The sequence below is a fragment of the Salmo salar genome, chromosome 09 (genome assembly GCF_965601325.2).
Source record: "Salmo salar chromosome 09, fSalSal1, whole genome shotgun sequence".
In the NCBI taxonomy this organism is placed as follows: Eukaryota; Metazoa; Chordata; class Actinopteri; order Salmoniformes; family Salmonidae; genus Salmo; species Salmo salar.
In genome coordinates this window covers 18,251,214-18,268,943 of record NC_138299.1, presented here as the reverse complement: position 1 = coordinate 18,268,943, position 17,730 = coordinate 18,251,214, and the positions used below count along the sequence as shown (strand labels likewise).

The following is a 17,730-nucleotide window of genomic DNA, read 5'->3' as shown; positions in this document are numbered from 1 at the left end:
TACCTTTAGATTTTTACTCCCAAGTAGTATTTTACTGGGTGATTCACTTTTGCGTGAATCCTTTTCTATTTAGGTATCTTTCCTTTTACTCAAGTATGACAACTGTGTACTTTTTCCACCACTGCCATTTGTATGGACAGAGGTTGGGTCCCCAGTTTAACACGTCAGCCAGAACTGTAGATCCACCCTGTGGAGGAATTTGACCATCTCTGGGACAGGTTCTGAGTTGGTGACTCCTCTGTTTACATGGAAATGAGAGAAAAGAAAAGGTGTGATATGTGTTATAAAGGTGAACATAGGGCTGTGAGGTAAAATCAAACAAGTTACTCTCACTTGGTATTCCAGAAAGAGGCATTTAAGTTGTTCAATGATGTGTATGTTTTTGTCTTCTGTAATAGTCAACTAGGAATCAAGGACGGACCTTGTCTGTTGACACAGTGAATGTAATCTGCTTGTATCCTTTCTCTCTATTCAGCCTCTTGAATCAGGACTTGTGGGTCTACTGCGTAGACAAAGGAAATAACACACCTTTGCAGCAGCAAGACTGTACAGGATTCTCTGTTAGTACTGCCCCAGCTCCTCCTCTTCTCTGTTAGTACTTGTCTTATAGGGCGGTGAACAGACACAGAACATTGTAGTAGTTTTCCTGTTCTATTCTCTCAGCGTGTGGAGACATGCGCTGCACAGCGGTTGTGTCATGGGCTGCATTCCATCAGGTGTGCCCGTCCAACTGCCTGGATCAGTTCTCATTAAACTGGAGCCAAAAAGGAACTTTCCACACCATCCCTGTCTCCTAGACCTAGTACATAAATTACAGTAAGTGTTGCCAGGGAAGATGTTGACGTGTCTTATAAGAGGTCTATGACCATTGTAAAGATTCCTGAAGTGTGATATCTGGGAGGATCTTCTCTTACAATACCTGATGATGATTTTTAGCCTAGTGGTGAACAATTACCATCATGCCTCATTCTCAAAAGCTAGACAGAAGTCACATCCTTTGTCTATGTAGTTACATTGAGCCTAACTGTCATTGGCTGCATTTACACAGCCCAATTCTGATATTTGATTCCTTAATTGGTAATAAGCTCTTTTGACAATCATTTTGGCAGAATATCAGAATTGGTGTAAAACGCAGCCCTTGATTGAGCAACTAAAGGATTGCATTGATCTATTGGATGAGTCATTGGGAATAGCCTGTGGAATGTGAATAGAGGTAGAATACTTCTCCTTGGTGGATGAGAACATAAGACAGAAAAATGGAAAACAGCTCAAGGGCAGGAATGTATGTGGGGGAGATTGCCCGTTCACTGAGCTGAGACCTCTGATGCGTGGGCAAAGTGCATGAACAGTAAACACTAGTTGAGGGAGGTTTTATATGAAATTAAGAAGGTGTTTGATGTCATTGAAAGTTCACATCCCATGGATACATACTTGTGATCCCAGTGTGTTACAATCCTGCAGCATTAGTACGTATCAGCCTGTATGAAATATAAAATATGTCAATAGCTCAGGTGTGTTTGTGTGTCTGTTTGAGAACATGTACGCTCAAATACATACTAGTCACACACGATAACGTGGAACTGTACATTCATATTACATAAGCCTTTTTGCCTTTGTTGTGTCATGCGTGGGGACATACAGTAACCTGATAGCGTTGAATAGAGGCAATCGTCCTCATAGAGCTGATATGTTCTAACATGTTTGGGGAATTATCACAAGTAGATATTTGATGTTCTTTTTCATACACCACACATCTGGGAGTTTTTTTGTTGTTGCCCACAAATATTCTCCCAACAAAGATGTTCTTATGGCCATCTGAAAAGATACTGATACTCTTTGTCCTGGGAACATCAACACAGCCATCCAGTAAAAGACTCTGTGAACATCTTCTATGAAAGCTTATCTCCAAAGTTTGCTCATAAAAGTGGGTGGTTGCTGGTCGTATCAAGGAGAAATGAGCCTCAGTCCATTTCCTTGGAGATTTAGATTTGGGATGATCTCCATAGTAAGCAAAGACCTTCTAGTTCAGTCCATCCCTGGCCTCTCAATAACCATGAAGGATAAGAATAAGGGAATAAAGAGACAACAAAGGAAGGTCTCTGCATGTCAGTGCAACAAACAAAAGTAAAAAGAACATTTGTTCAATGAAAAGAGGGTAGAGAAACACAATGAAAAGTCAGGTAACTTAAAAAAACAGGTAATATAATAAGGAATTGCTGTGCCTTTATTAAAAAAGTTGAAAGGATGAATTCTCTTGCTGATTTGAAAGTGCCCCCCTCCCTCTCACCCAGTGCCTCGCCTTCCACTGGCCCACCTCTCCATTCAATAATAGAGAGTTGCCTTGCACCAGGTAAGCCTTTGATGCTTTCCACCAATCAGGTGTGAGGAACAGCAGCCAAACAAAAACTCGTATTCACCTCTGGGTGTGGTGGCCTCTTATGTCAGAGGAGCGCTGGAAGCATTCCGGAACAAGTTTCAACTGGAAGAAAGGAATGTGCATAGAAACACGAGCTGGAAATCAATATCAACACACAAACGAAACATGCTCAATCTGCAGTTTCCTTATATCCATTTGTCCTGAGTTTAGTTAATGGAGAGATGGCCTATCAATAATATGATAACACCAATTTATTGTGTATGTAACTTAACATGTGTAGGTAGTATATATATATATATATATATATATATATATATATATATATATATATATACACACACACACACACACACTACATGACCAAAAGTATGTGGACGCCTGCTAGTCCAACATCTTATTCCAAAATCAGGGGCATTAATATGGAGTTGGTCCTCCCTTTGTTGCTATAACAGCCTCCACTCTTCTGGGAAGGCTTTCCACTAGATGTTGGAACATTTCTGCAGGGACTTGTTTCCATTCAGCCACACCAGCATAAGTGAGGTCGGCATTGATGTTGGGTGATTAGGCCTGGCTCGCAGTCGGCGTTCCAATTCATCCCAAAGGTGTTCGATGGGGTTGAGGTCAGGGCTCTGTGCAGGCCAGTCACGTTCTTCCACACCGATCTCGACAAACCATTTCTGTATGGACCTCGCTTTGTGCATGAGGGCATTGTCATGCTGAAACAGGAAAGGGCCTTCCTCAAACTTTTGCCACAAAGTTGGAAGCACAGAATCGTCTAGAATGTCATTGTATGCTGTAGCGTTAAGATTTACCTTCACTGGAACTAAGGGGCCTAGTCCGAACCATGAAAAACAGCCCCAGACCATTATTCCTCCTCCACCAAACTTTACAGTTGACACTATGCATTGGGGCAGGTAGCGTTCTCTTGGCATCCGCCAAACCAAGATTAGTCCGTCAGACTGCCAGATGGTGAAGCGTGATTCATCACTCCAGAGAACACGTTTCTACTGCTCCAGAGTCCAAAGGTGGCGAGCATTACACCACTCCAGCCGACGCTTGGCATTGCGCACGGTGATCTTTTGTGCGGCTGCTCGGCCATGGAAACCCATTTCATGAAGCTCACAACGAACAGTTCTTGTGCTGACATTGCTTCCAGAGGTAGTTTAGAAATCGGTAGTGAATGTTGCAACCGAGGTCAGACGATTTTTACGTGCTTCGGCACTCGGCGGGCCCGTTCTGTGAGCTTGTGTGGCCTACGACGTTGCGGCTGAGTCGTTGTTGCTCCTAGACGTTTCCACTTCACAATAACAGCACTTCCAGTTGACGGGGGCAGCTCTAGCAGGGCAGAAATCTGACAAACTGACTTGTTGAAAAGGTGACATCCTATGACGGTGCCACATTGAAAGTCACTGAAAATCAAATCACATTTTATTTGTCACATGTGCTGAATACAACAGGTGTAGACCTTACAGTGAAATGCTTACTTACAAGCCCTTAACCAACAATGCAGCTTTAAGAAAAAAAAGTTTTAAGAAAGTATTTACTAAAATAAACGTACAAAAAAAATACATGCCGAAAAACATAATACGAAAATGTTTAAAATAACACATTATTAAGGAGCAACAATAAAATTACAGTAGCGAGGCTATATGCAGCGGGTACCAGTACAGAGTCAATGTGGTAATTGAGGTAAAATATACAGTAGGTAGAGATAAAGTGACTATGCATGGATAATAAACCGAGAGTAGCAGCAACGTAAAAATGGGGTTGGGGTGGGGACAATGCAAATAGTCCGGGTAGCCATTTGATTAGCTGTTCAGGAGTCTTATGGCTTGGGGGTAGAAGCTGTTAAGAAGCCTTTTGGACCTAGACTTGGCGCTCCGGTACCGTTTTCCGTGCGGTAGCAGAGAGAACAGGCTATGTGTCACGTGTGCTCCCTCTCCGGCCTCTAGGTCACTTGGCTGCTCGTTATGGTGCACACCTGTCACCATCGTTACGCACACCTGCGCATCATTAGACTCACCTGGACTCCATCACTTTCCTGATTACCTTCCCTATATATGTCACTCCCTTTGGTTCCTTCCCCAGGCATCATTTTTTCTGTTTCAGTTTCATGTTTGTGCGTTGTTCGTGTTTCTTGTTTTGTATTATGTTTTCATTTATTTATTCAATGATTCACTCCCTGAACTTACTTCCCGACTTACAGAATTACGCCTCACCAACGAGAAGCATCAGGGATTTTTTATTTTTTTCGTGTTGGAGGGGATGTCGGGTCCGGGTGTCAGAACCGGAGCTACTGGGGAGGCCTAGGCCAGTTTTTCGGATTCCCATGACTCAGCGGGTTCAACGGGTTCCCCTGCCTTAGCTGGCTCGACGGATTTCTATACCTCAGTGGGATCGATAGGCTCCCATGTCTCACCGGGCTCGACAGGCTGCCATGCCTCAGCAGGCTCGACAGGCTCCCATGCCTCAGCTAGGTTCGGAAGGCTGCCAAGCCTCAGCTGGCTCAATAGGCTGCCATGCCTCAGCGGGCTCGACAGGCTGCCATGCCTCAGCTGGGTGAACAGGTTCCCGTGCCTCGACCGAGGTAACCGGGGAGGTCTCAGCCGACTCATCAGGCTCTCACGCCTCAGCCGGTTTGTCAGGTTCCCGCGCAACAGCAGGGGTGACCGGTCCACTCCTGATCCCCAGGATCGTCCAATTAAATCGTTCACTCCCTGAACTTGCTTCCCGACTCCCAGTCAGGATGCTCTCGAAGGTGCAGCTGACCAACGTTTTGAGGATCTGAGGACCCATGTCAAATCTTTTCAGTCTCCAGAGGGGGAATAGGCGTTGTTGTGCCCTCTTCACGACTCCCTATAGGCTGTCTCACCTTTGTCAGTGATCAGGCCGACCACTGTTGTGTCGTCGGAAAACTTAATGATGGTGTTAGAGTCGTGCTTGGCCATGCAGTCATGGGTGAACAGGGAGTACAAGAGGGGACTGAGCACGCACCCTTGAGGGGCCCCCGTGTTAAGGATCAGCGTGGCAGGTGTGTTGTTACCTAGCCTTACCCTTGAAAGTTAACCTGTTTAAAGGTATTACTCACATCGGCTACGGAGAGCGTGATCACGCAGTCGTCCAGAACAGCTGATGCTCTCATGCATGCTTCAGTGTTGCTTGCCTCGACGCGAACATAACATTATTTAGCTCGCCTGGAAGGCTCATGTCACTGGGCAGCTCGTGGCTGTGCTTGCCTTTGTAGTCCGTAATAGTTTGCAAGCCCTGCCACATCCGAGCATTGAAGCCGGTGTAGAACGCTTCAATCTCAGTCCTGTATTGACACTTTTCCTGTTTGATGTTTCGGCGGCGGCCATAGCGGGATTTCTTATAAGCGTCCTGGTTAGAGTCCTGCTCCTTAAAAGCGGCAGCTCTACCATTTAGCTCAGTGCGGATGTTGCCTGTAATCCATGGCTTCTGGTTGGGGTATGTACGTATGGTCACTATGGGGACGACGTCATCGATGCACTTATTGATGAAACCAGTGACTGATGTGGTGTACTCCTCAATGCCATCGGAAGAATCTCGGAACATATTCCACTCTGTGCGTGCAAAACAGTCCTGTAGCTTAGCATCTGCTTCATCTGACCACTTCCTTATTGAGCGAGTCACTGGTACTTCCTGCTTTAGTTTTTGCTTGTAAGCAGGAATCAGGAGGATAGAATTATGGTCAGATTTGCCAAATGGAGGGCGAGGGAGAGCTTTGTACGCGTCTTTGTGTGTGGAGTAAAGGTGGTCCAGAGTTTTTTTCCCCCTCTGGTTGCACATTTAACATGCTGGTAGAAATGAGGTAAAATGGATTTCAGTTTTCCTGCATTAAAGTCCCCGGCCACCAGGAGTGCCACCTCTGGATGAGCATTTTCTTGTTTGCTTATGGCCTTATACAGCTCATTGAGTGCCGTCTTAGTGCCAGCATCGGTTTGTGGTGATAAATAGACTAAGGGTGAATTTGTGTGTGAGAGATATATTATGTATAACCTAGCTAAAAGCAAGAGATCACTATGTACACAGGTAAGATCAGGGATATTGCCTCTGCGTATTGAAACAGGTCAGATCAGGGATATTGCCTCTGTGTATTGAAACAGGTAAGATCAGGGATTTTGCCTCTGCGTATTGAAACAGGTAAGATCAGGGATATTGCCTCTGTGTATTGAAACAGGTCAGATCAGGGATATTGCCTCTACGTATTGAAACAGGTAAGATCAGGGATATTGCCTCTACGTATTGAAACAGGTAAGATCAGGGATATTGTCTCTACGTATTGAAACAAGTCAGTATTGTGGTGAAATGGAAGAGGAAAGACTATGTAACGATTGTGACCTCGAAGAAATAGAGAATGAAACTCATTTTATCCTCTATTGCCTTTTCTACCACGATATACGCTTTCTTTTATTCCAGAAAGCACACCAGATATACCCTGTAAATATGTGGCTGAGTGATGAGGAGAAATTGAAATGTGTTTTTTGTCCATTGTGTATTTCCGTTTGCGGAATATTTAGATAAAGCCTGGGATAAAAGAAAAAGGGCGACCTATAATTCAATTGTAAAAATATTTTGCTTCTATGTGGTAAATGGTATGTGTGTGTATGCATATTATTTTACTGCTCTAGGGATGTGATTATTGTTTGGATAACCTTATTTACTATTATTTATTGATTTTTCCTTTTTTTTTTTTTTTTACTCTTTATGCGATGCGCAATGCAGAGAACACCGGAAGAAGAATTATAATTTAATTACCATAGTGAATTATTGGAATGTTTGTTTGTGTCAATTAATCCCATATGGGTTGGGTTGCCAATTGGCGATTTGACACAAACAATAAAATGTTATTTAATTTAATAAAAAATAAAAAAATCCAAATAGCTATGAAAAATATAGATAAACTCACTTGGTAAATAGTGTGGTCTACAGCTTATCATGAGATACTCTACCTCAGGCGAGCAAAACCTTAATATTAGATTTCGTGTACCAGCTGTCATTGACAAGTAGACACAGACCGCCACCCCTTGTCTTACCGGAGGCAGCTGTTCTATCTTACCGATACACGTAAATCCCAGCCAGCTGTTTGTTATCCACGTCGTCATTCAGCCACGACTCGGTGAAACATAAGATATTACAGTTTTTAAATGTCCTGTTGTTAGGATAGTCTTGATCGGAGCTCATCCATTTTGTTACCCAATGATTGCACGTTGGCTAATAGGACTGATGGTAGAGGGGAATTACTCACTCGCAGTCGGAACATTACAAGGCAGCCTGACCTACGTCCTCGATATCTCGTCTCTTCTTCATGCGAATTACTTTTAGACTTTCACTCAAGTAGTATTTTACTGGGTGACTTTTACTTTTACTTGAGTAATTTCCTATTAAGGTATCTTTACTTACTCAAGTATGACAGTTGGTTACTTTTTCCACCACTGCCTAGCACCAGGTGAGCCTTTGATGCTTTCCACCAATCAGGTGTAAGAAACAGCAGCTGAACAAAAACTCATATTCATCTCTGGGTGTGGCGGTCTCTTATGTTAGTGGAGGGTTGGAAGCATTCTGGAACAAGTTTCAACTGGAAGAAAGAACTGTGCATAGAAACAAGAAGTAGAAATTAACATCAACACAAACAAAACATGCTCAAACAATCTGCTGTTTCCTTATCTCCGTTTGTCCTGAGTTTAGTTAATGGAGAAGAGTGTATGTAACTTAACATGTGTGAGTAGTGTATATAAACTCAGCAACAACAAAAAACGTCCCTTTTTCAGGACCCTGTCTTTCGAAGATAATTTGAAAAAAATCCAAATAACTTCACAGATCTTCATTGTAAAGGGTTTAAACACTGGCTTGTTCAACCAACGATAAACAATTAATGAACATGCACCTGTGGAACAGTCGTTAAGACACTAACAGCTTACAGACGGCAGGCAATTAAGGTCACGTTATGAAAACTTAGGACACTAAAGAGGTCTTTCTACTGACTCTGAAAAACACCAAAAGAAAGATGCCCAGGGTCCCTGCTCATCTGCGTGAACATGCCTTAGGCATGCTGCAAGGAGGCATGAGGACTGCTGATGTGGCCAGGGCAATAAATTGCAATGTCCGTACTGTGAGACGCCTACGACAGCGCTAGAGGGAGACAGGACGGACAGCTGATCGTCCTCGCTGTGGCAGACCACGTGTAATAACACCTGCACAGTATTGGTACAGCCGAACATCACACCTGCGGGACAGGTACAGGATGGCAACAACACCTGCCCTAGTTACACCAGGAACGCACAATCCCTCCACCAGTGCTCAGACTGTACGCAATAGGCTGAGAGAGGCTGGACTGAGGACTTGCAGGTCCTCACCAGACATCACAAGCAACAACGACGCCTATGGGCACAAACCCACCGTCGCTGGACTAGACAGGACTGGCAAAAAGTGCTCTTCTCTGACGAGTCGCGGTTTTGTCTCACCAGGGGTGATGGTCGGATTCACGTTTATCGTCTAAGGAATGAGCGTGACACCGAGGCCTGTACTCTGGAGCGGCGATTGATTTGGAGGTGGAGGGTCCATCATGGTCTGGGGCGGTGTGTCACAGCATCATCGGACTGAGCTTGTTGTCATTGCAGGCAATCTCAACGCTGTGCGTTACAGGGAAGACATCCTCCTCCCTCATGTGGTACCCTTCCTGCAGGCTCATCCTGACATGACCCTCCAGCATGACAATGCCACCAGCCATATTGCTCGTTCTGTGTGTGATTTCCTGCAAGACAGGAATGTCAGTGTTCTGCCATGGCCAGCGAAGAGCCCGGATCTCAATCCCATTGAGCACGTCTGGGACCTGTTGGATCGGAGGGTGAGGGCTAGGGCCATTCCCCGCAGAAAGGTCCAGGAACTTGCAGGTGCCTTGGTGGAAGAGTGGGGTAACATCTCACAGCAAGAACTGGAAAATCTGGTGCAGTCCATGAGGAGGAGATGCACTGCAGTACTTAATGCAGCTGGTGGCCACACCAGATACCAGAGGTGTGGACTCGAGTCACATGACTTGGACTCGAGTCAGACTCGAGTCACAAATATGATGACTTGCAACTCGACTTTGACACCAATGACTCGTGACTTGACTTGGACTTGAGCCTTATGACTCTACCTGACTTGATGATACTATTGATGCTATTTAATCTTGGGTTCCGCTGCTTTGATGGTGGCTGTTGTCGATGTGTTCCTGGTTCAAGCCCAGGTAGGAGCGAGGAGAGGGACGGAAGCTATACTGTTACACTGGCAATACTAAAGTGCCTATAAGAACATCCAATAGTCAAAGGTATATGAAATACAAATCGTATAGAGAGAAATAGTCCTATAATTCCTATAATAACTACAACCTAAAACTTCTTACCTGGGAATATTGAAGACTCATGTTAAAAGGAACCACCAGCTTTCATATGTTCTCATGTTCTGAGCAAGGAACTTAAACGTTAGCTTTCTTACATGGCACATATTGCACTTTTACTTTCTTCTCCAACACTTTGTTTTTGCATTATTTAAACCAAATTGAACATGTTTCATTATTTATTTGAGGCTAAATTGATTTTATTGATGTATTATATTAAGTTAAAATAAGTGTTCATTCACTATTGTTGTAATTGTCATTATTACAAATACATTTAAAAAAATCGGCCGATTAATCAGTATCGGCTTTTTTGGTCCGCCAATAATCGGTATCAGTATCGGCGTTGAAAAATCATAATCGGCCGACCTCTAAAGATGATACCAAAATTATTATTTTCGGATATAAAGACTACGCTGTATCAACAAAAAACTGATTGCAACTTGCAAAACATGCGGGAAGAAAATGACAGATGGAGGCGCAACAATTTCCAACTTTGTTCGACATTTGATGCTGCACAAAGAACGGTAAGTTGTGGCTAATATAGCCAACAGCTATGTATTTTATTACTTTACTGGTGTATCATGTAGGCTAACGTAACGTTAAATCAATGAGCCTCCACAAAGTCAGTCAGTGCGGGAACGTGATCATTGCACCCAAGATTGAGCTACAACTGGCTAGGCAGTTGGTAGCCTAAATCCTGCCTGATGTTACTGCTGTTCCTAAAACCATTGACGTATGTTAGTTAGCCTACTGTAACCACACAGAGAGAGTGAGTGTGTGTGTGTGTGTGTGTGTGTGTGTGTGTGTGTGTGTGTGTGTGTGTGTGTGTGTGTGTGTGTGTGTGTGTGTGTGTGTGTGTGTGTGTGTGTGTGTGTGTGTGTGTGTGGTGTGTGTGTGTGTGTGTGTGCTTAAGGTTGGGCGATTGTGTACAAGCCTACATCGCCCGATTGTGCCCCATAGCGATCCTCGATAGTCGATCACTTTTGGGGGGATGTGTCTTTCTCATGGCTACCCATGTATTTCCATGGAAATATAACGTTTATTTGGAAAGTAATACATATATAGATATTTTTTGAAAGCATTCATGATTTTCGTAAATGTAATATACTATTACTCTTGTTAATAATATGAAATGGTATGACATTTGGTGAAGAGCACATGACTTGTTTAGGACTCGAAACTCAAAGTTTAGGACTTGAGACTTGACTTGATACTTGACGGTCTTGACTTGAGACTTGACTCGGACTTGCCTGTCTTGACTTGGGACTTGACTTGGGACTTGAGTGCTAAGACTTGAAACTTACTTGTGACTTGTAAAACAATGACTTGGTCCCACATCTGCCAGATACTAACTGTTAGTTTTGATTTTGACCCCCCCTTTGTTCAGGGACACATTATTCCATTTCTGTTAGTCACATGTCTGTGGAACTTGTTCAGTTTATGTCTGTTGTTGAATCTTATGTTCATACAAATATTTACACGTTAAGTTTGCTGAAAATATACACAGTTGACAGTGAGAGGACGTTTCTTTTTTTCTTTTTATATATATATATATATATATATATATATATATATATATATATATATATATATATATACAGTAGGTGTATTTATTTGTGTTTTACATTTGAATTAAAAGCGTGATCGTGTTGATAATGAATTTGTAAGTCGCTCTGGATAAGAGCGTCTGCTAAATGACGTAAATGTAAATGTAAATGAATTAATGAATTAGCTAATTTGTTGTTTTACATATACAGTATGAGTATATGAAGGAGAAAATCACATTTCATTGTGTCACTGTGGGTTAGTCCAAGTTGAACCAAAGTTACCAAACCACGTCAGTCCCACTACTAGACAGTCCCACTACTAGACAGTCCCAGTACTAGACAGTCCCAGTACTAGACAGTCCCACTACTAGACAGTCCCAGTACTAGACAGTCCCAGTACTAGACAGTCCCAGTACTACGGGATGCCTAAACTGTGCAGGAAGTGTGGCCAATGTCATCTGGCTGCAGACTGCACAGCCATATTCTGCAGAATCTGTAAAGGAGACCATCCCACCTCGGACTGGACTTCCACACAACCCTGAAACCTGTGCAGGAAAGGGGGCCACTTCTTTGAAAACCTTCCCCAATTCCTACGCCGGCAGGGCAAGTGGCAACACCAACAACACCGACCCCACCAACAACACCAATCCCACCAACCCCCTACCAATCCCACCAAAACCTTTCCCCATACTACTCCCTACCTACCCTCCACTCTTTACTAACCGTGTTCCCACACAGCCAACCAGCCAGCCTCAGTCCCCCATGACCCTCCGAACCACCTTCAGCCCTTCTATCCCCCTTTATCCCATCATCCAGTCAGTACAGGGGGCCACCAGGCAGCCAGTGGGGAGGCAGGTCAAGACCCATTGACAGCCAAGAACCACCCAACAACACCAATGACCCGCTAGAGGCCCTCATGCACATCTACAACGAAATGATCAACCGCAGACCCGGACCCCCCCCTTTTTCATTTTTCATTTTTTTTATGTTGATCTTGATGATATTTGATTTGCCTTTTTGATTTGATTTGCCTAATTTTGCTTTGATTTATTTACTTATTGATTTAATTATTTATTTTATTTATATATATATATCTATATACACTGCTCAAAAAAATAAAGGGAACACTTAAACAACACAATGTAACTCCAAGTCAATCACACTTCTGTGAAATCAAACTGTCCACTTAGGAAGCAACACTGATTGACAATAAATTTCACATGCTGTTGTGCAAATGGAATAGACAACAGGTGGAAATTATAGGCAATTAGCAAGACACCCCCAATAAAGGAGTGGTGGGGACCACAGACCACTTCTCTGTTCCTATGCTTCCTGGCTGATGTTTTGGTCACTTTTGAATGCTGGCGGTGCTTTCACTCTAGTGGTAGCATGAGACGGAGTCTACAACCCACACAAGTGGCTCAGGTAGTGCAGCTCATCCAGGATGGCACATCAATGCGAGCTGTGGCAAGAAGGTTTGCTGTGTCTGTCAGCGTAGTGTCCAGAGCATGGAGGCACTACCAGGAGACAGGCCAGTACATCAGGAGACGTGGAGGAGGCCGTAGGAGGGCAACAACCCAGCAGCAGGACCGCTACCTCCGCCTTTGTGCAAGGAGGAGCAGGAGAAGCACTGCCAGAGCCCTGCAAAATGACCTCCAGCAGGCCACAAATGTGCATGTGTCTGCTCAAACGGTCAGAAACAGACTCCATGAGGGTGGTATGAGGGCCCGACGTCCACAGGTGGGGGTTGTGCTTACAGCCCAACACCGTGCAGGACGTTTGGCATTTGCCAGAGAACACCAAGATTGGCAAATTCGCCACTGGCGCCCTGTGCTCTTCACAGATGAAAGCAGGTTCACACTGAGCATGTGACAGACGTGACAGAGTCTGGAGACGCTGTGGAGAACGTTCTGCTGCCTGCAACATCCTCCAGCATGACCGGTTTGGCGGTGGGTCAGTCATGGTGTGGGGTGGCATTTCTTTGGGGGGCCGCACAGCTCTCCATGTGCTCGCCAGAGGTAGCCTGACTGCCATTAGGTACCGAGATGAGATCCTCAGACCCCTTGTGAGACCATATGCTGGTGCGGTTGGCCCTGGGTTCCTCCTAATGCAAGACAATGCTAGACCTCATGTGGCTGGAGTGTGTCAGCAGTTCCTGCAAGAGGAAGGCATTGATGCTATGGACTGGCCCGCCCGTTCCCCAGACCTGAATCCAATTGAGCACATCTGGGACATCATGTCTCGCTCCATCCACCAACGCCACGTTGCACCACAGACTGTCCAGGAGTTGGCGGATGCTTTAATCCAGGTCTGGGAGGAGATCCCTCAGGAGACCATCCGCCACCTCATCAGGAGCATGCCCAGGCGTTGTAGGGTCCTGTGCTGTCGTGGTCTGTGAGGCCGGTTGGACGTACTGCCAAATTCTCTAAAATGTTGTTGGAGGCGGCTTATGATAGAGAAATTAACAAATGAACATTCAATTATCTGGTAACTATTCTGGTGGACATTCCTGCAGTCAGCATGCCAATTGCATGCTCCCTCAAAACTTGAGACATCTGTGGCATTGTGTTGTGTGACAAAACTGCACATTTTAGAGTAGCCTTTTATTGTCCCCAGCACAAGGTGCACTTGTGTAATGATCATGCTGCTTAATCAGCTTCTTGATATTCCACCCCTGTCAGGTGAATGGATTATGTTAGCAAAGTAGAAATGCTCACTAACATGGATGTAAACAAATATGTGCACAAAATTGGAGAGAAATCAGCTTTTTGTGCGTATGGAAAATGTATTGGATATTTTATTTCAGCTCATGAAACATGGGACCAACACTTTATATGTTGTGATTATATTTTTGTTTAGTATACATATTCACTATTAGCAATTGCTGAATATTTGTTTCTGTATATTTAATGCACAATTGCTTGCCAGTGTGTTACTGTACATTTTACAGGAAATGTTTTACAGTGTGGTGTAGGCCCATTCCAGGAAAAAAACATCTGGGCCTCAATTGGTAGGCTACAAGCTTATTTTTTAAACCCCACCCACAGACAAACGCCAAAGACACATCAATCATGACAACAGCATTCTATCTGTTGAGCGGGGCTAATCTATGCGTAAAACGAATTAACTACAGAAAACAGAAGAAAACTGATTATGAACTGAAGCACAAACAATGGATTGACATTTGTTAAGTAAGTGAAAAGTCTAGGCTAATCTATTTTTATGAACGTATCTGTTCCTTACTTTGAGGATGAGTTGAAGTGAGCATGGTGTAAAAAGGTATTTGATTATCTTACTCCGTTGATGTTGAATTGCAGCCTAAAGTTTTTGCGTAACCAGATAGCCCATTTCATTTACTCTGTTACGACAAAAGTCTGAGATTTACTCTGTTCCGACATATCATAAAGTTTATAGGTTACTCAGCCACCTGAATATGCGCAATAAGAAGAGCAGGTAAAAAGTATTCTACTTTCAACTGTATCCATTCCTTTCTTAGGGATACTTTTTGAACAGTTCACATTGGCTTTATACCAAAATGTAAAATGTATGAGCAGACATAAACAACGAGGGAACAAAGAACAGATAAACATGATGGACATTGATTTCCTTCCCTGTACAGCCACACAGTAAAACTCTGATTTAATTGGAAAATTATGCTTATTCAATATATCACAGACAACCCAACTGTTATAGCCTAGTCAGTGTGTGGTAAAGTGAGTCATTTCAAGGCCTACTATAGTAGCATATGCCTTCATTTGTATGCCCACCTGGCCCTAACCCACTGTTCCCCGGGCGCCGAAGACGTGGATGTAGATTAAGGCAGCCCCCCCCCCCCCCCCCGCGCCCCCGCACCTCTGATTCAGAGGGGTTGGGTTAAATGCAGGAAGACACATTTCAGTTGAAGGCATTCAGTTGTACAACTGACTAGGTATCCCTCTTTCCCTTTCCCCAATTCTCATCTACTGTCATCAGTTTTTAAAATGTATTAATTGCCACATTTACTTTATATGAAGGTTGTGTAAACCTTAGATATTAAGAGTAAATATTCAATATTACAAGGAGAAATAAACTATTCTAAAGCGATATTTGTTGACAAAGTTGACTATATGAATATGTGAAACAAAATGGCGGTCAATGTAGAACACCTAAGTTCTCAAATAAGAAATAATGTACTTCTGGTTGCTATAAAATGCTATAGATTGAGGTCTACACATAAAGGTAGGCCAAGACCCAAAAAGCTGAAAAGCTCCTCTTGTTTGCGTGGATTGTATCATACCATTTTGAACACTTCCAAGGAAGGGCATTGTGCAATTAATTCATACCAGGATCCAAGTTACATTGATGCCTTCTCTCAACCATCTTCTCTTTTATCTACTCAGGTTGCTCCAGTGATCCATAGTAATCGAACTAAAGGGGCAAGTTCTGAAAAAGAGACTGTCAACATCCAGCCTCAACCATGGATTGGAAGACCTTCCAAGCCCTCCTGAGTGGGGTGAATAAGTACTCCACGGCATTTGGTCGTATCTGGCTCTCTGTGGTGTTTGTGTTCAGGGTGATGGTGTACGTGGTGGCGGCGGAGCGTGTGTGGAGCGATGATCAGAAGGACTTTGACTGCAACACCAAGCAACCCGGCTGTGCCAACGTCTGCTACGACCACTACTTCCCCATCTCCCACATTCGCCTGTGGGCCCTGCAGCTCATCTTTGTCACTTGTCCTTCCTTCATGGTGATGATGCATGTGGCGTATCGCGATGAACGCGAACGGAAGAATGCCAAGAACGGCAACAAGGACAAGCTGTACGACAACACAGGGAAAAGGCACGGCGGCCTCTGGTGGACCTACCTGCTTAGTCTCTTCGTCAAGACGGGCATCGAGATCTCCTTCCTCTACATCCTCCACAAAATCTACGACAGCTTCTACCTGCCCCGGCTGGTCAAGTGTGAGGTCAGCCCCTGCCCCAATCAGGTGGACTGCTACATCGGCCACCCCACAGAGAAGAAAGTTTTCACCTACTTCATGGTGGGCGCCTCGGCCCTCTGCATTGTGCTCAACGTCTGTGAGATCGTATACCTTGTCTCCAAGCGGATCGCTCACATAGCACAAAATACGAGGAGAAAACAGAGGAACATGGCCCTGAATGAACGGTACAGCAAGGAGAATTCCTGCAACGACTGCACTCTGCCCATGTTTCAGCTGGAGAAACAACCCTTCGGATCCCAGTTCCCAGGCCACCTTCAAGCCCCTTAACCGGCTCACATACGTGCGTCTGCCCCTAACCTGTCCTCTGCAGCATAGGATGCTTGAACTATCCCAAGATTCAACCACAACATGTATGCCTATGGAGCCAGGTCTCACCTTATTGATCAAGCCTGCTCATGCTTGTCCTCCTTTAAGACTCTGTATGAGAGACAGGTTTTTCTCTAAGACTCTACTGTCCGATTACTGCCCTATACTGCCATGGAGCAAGGCTTTGTACTGATGTTCCATGACCCTGGGGCTAGACAACCCTGATCTTCAGCCACACCCCATTTTATACAACTCAACTCCCACTGCCAGACTGAATTTAAAAAATCTATAATTGTCTACTGTAACATCTTACAAATCTTTTCCAGTTAGTCTCACTTTGTTTTCACATTACTTTGGGGTTTCTTGCCAGGGGTAAAGGTGCCCGCATACTAGATTTGGTTTGTTCATAGCAGAACTCGACTAGGCGAAGCAAACGTCTGTGTTCGCATACTCCCTAAAGACCTTTGCTTGAAAAACAAGAAAAAAGCAGCAATATTACTGTTGTTTGTCCCTCGTGAGCCACCGTAGCAACAACATAGCCAGTAACACATCCTCAAAAAGATAAATCAAGAAATCTGTAATACATTTTTTACCGAGGATGTCTGTCATGCAATTTTATCTAGCTAAGATGTTTGGTGCAAGTGAAAAAGTAAAAAAAATTGCATGAAAACTAGTAGTGCATTAGCCTCAAATACATTTTTTTTTACCCTGTTTTATGACCTCAATATGAGGACAACAGTATGATAACAAATCTCTTTGCTTTGAACTTGATAGTGGTACTGCAAGATAAGTCTAAAATGGACAGTGGCTTCCCACTACTTGACGCTCTCATCATTTATTTTGTTTTATTTACAGCATTTATTCTAATAGAAGCTCCTCTATCATTATTACAGATCTTTTTTTATTTTTTACTTACTCTATTGCAAGACGACGTTAGCATAGTTCCACTCAGATTTATGTTGCAAAGCTACAACAGATTGCCTGTGTTTTTACATGCTTGTAAACCAACCTTCCTCATCCAAGGTTTATGTTGATTCAAATGAGGGACAAGGAACGCTGCTATTTAATTGATCAAGTCCACTTATGCAAGTAAACCCTGGCATCTTGGATAGCTGGAGCACAT

General features: G+C 43.9%; 1 protein-coding gene across 2 annotated transcripts; it reads left to right on the top strand.

Annotated features, from left to right (window-relative positions):
* The first annotated feature begins 695 nt into the window (after positions 1 to 695).
* Positions 696 to 16,704, top strand: LOC106610808 (gap junction beta-3 protein). 2 transcript variants are annotated; one of them, XM_014210410.3, is made up of 2 exons: positions 696 to 816; positions 15,700 to 16,704. In XM_014210410.3, the coding sequence occupies exon 2, from the start codon at positions 15,777 to 15,779 to the stop codon at positions 16,566 to 16,568; it is 792 nt and encodes a 263-aa protein (XP_014065885.1). In that variant the 5' UTR covers positions 696 to 816; positions 15,700 to 15,776; the 3' UTR covers positions 16,569 to 16,704. The 2 variants fall into 2 exon arrangements, with proteins under 2 accessions (XP_014065885.1, XP_014065884.1); XM_014210409.3 differs by lacking the exon at positions 696 to 816 and adding an exon at positions 14,374 to 14,511.
* Positions 16,705 to 17,730: the final 1,026 nt, after the last annotated feature.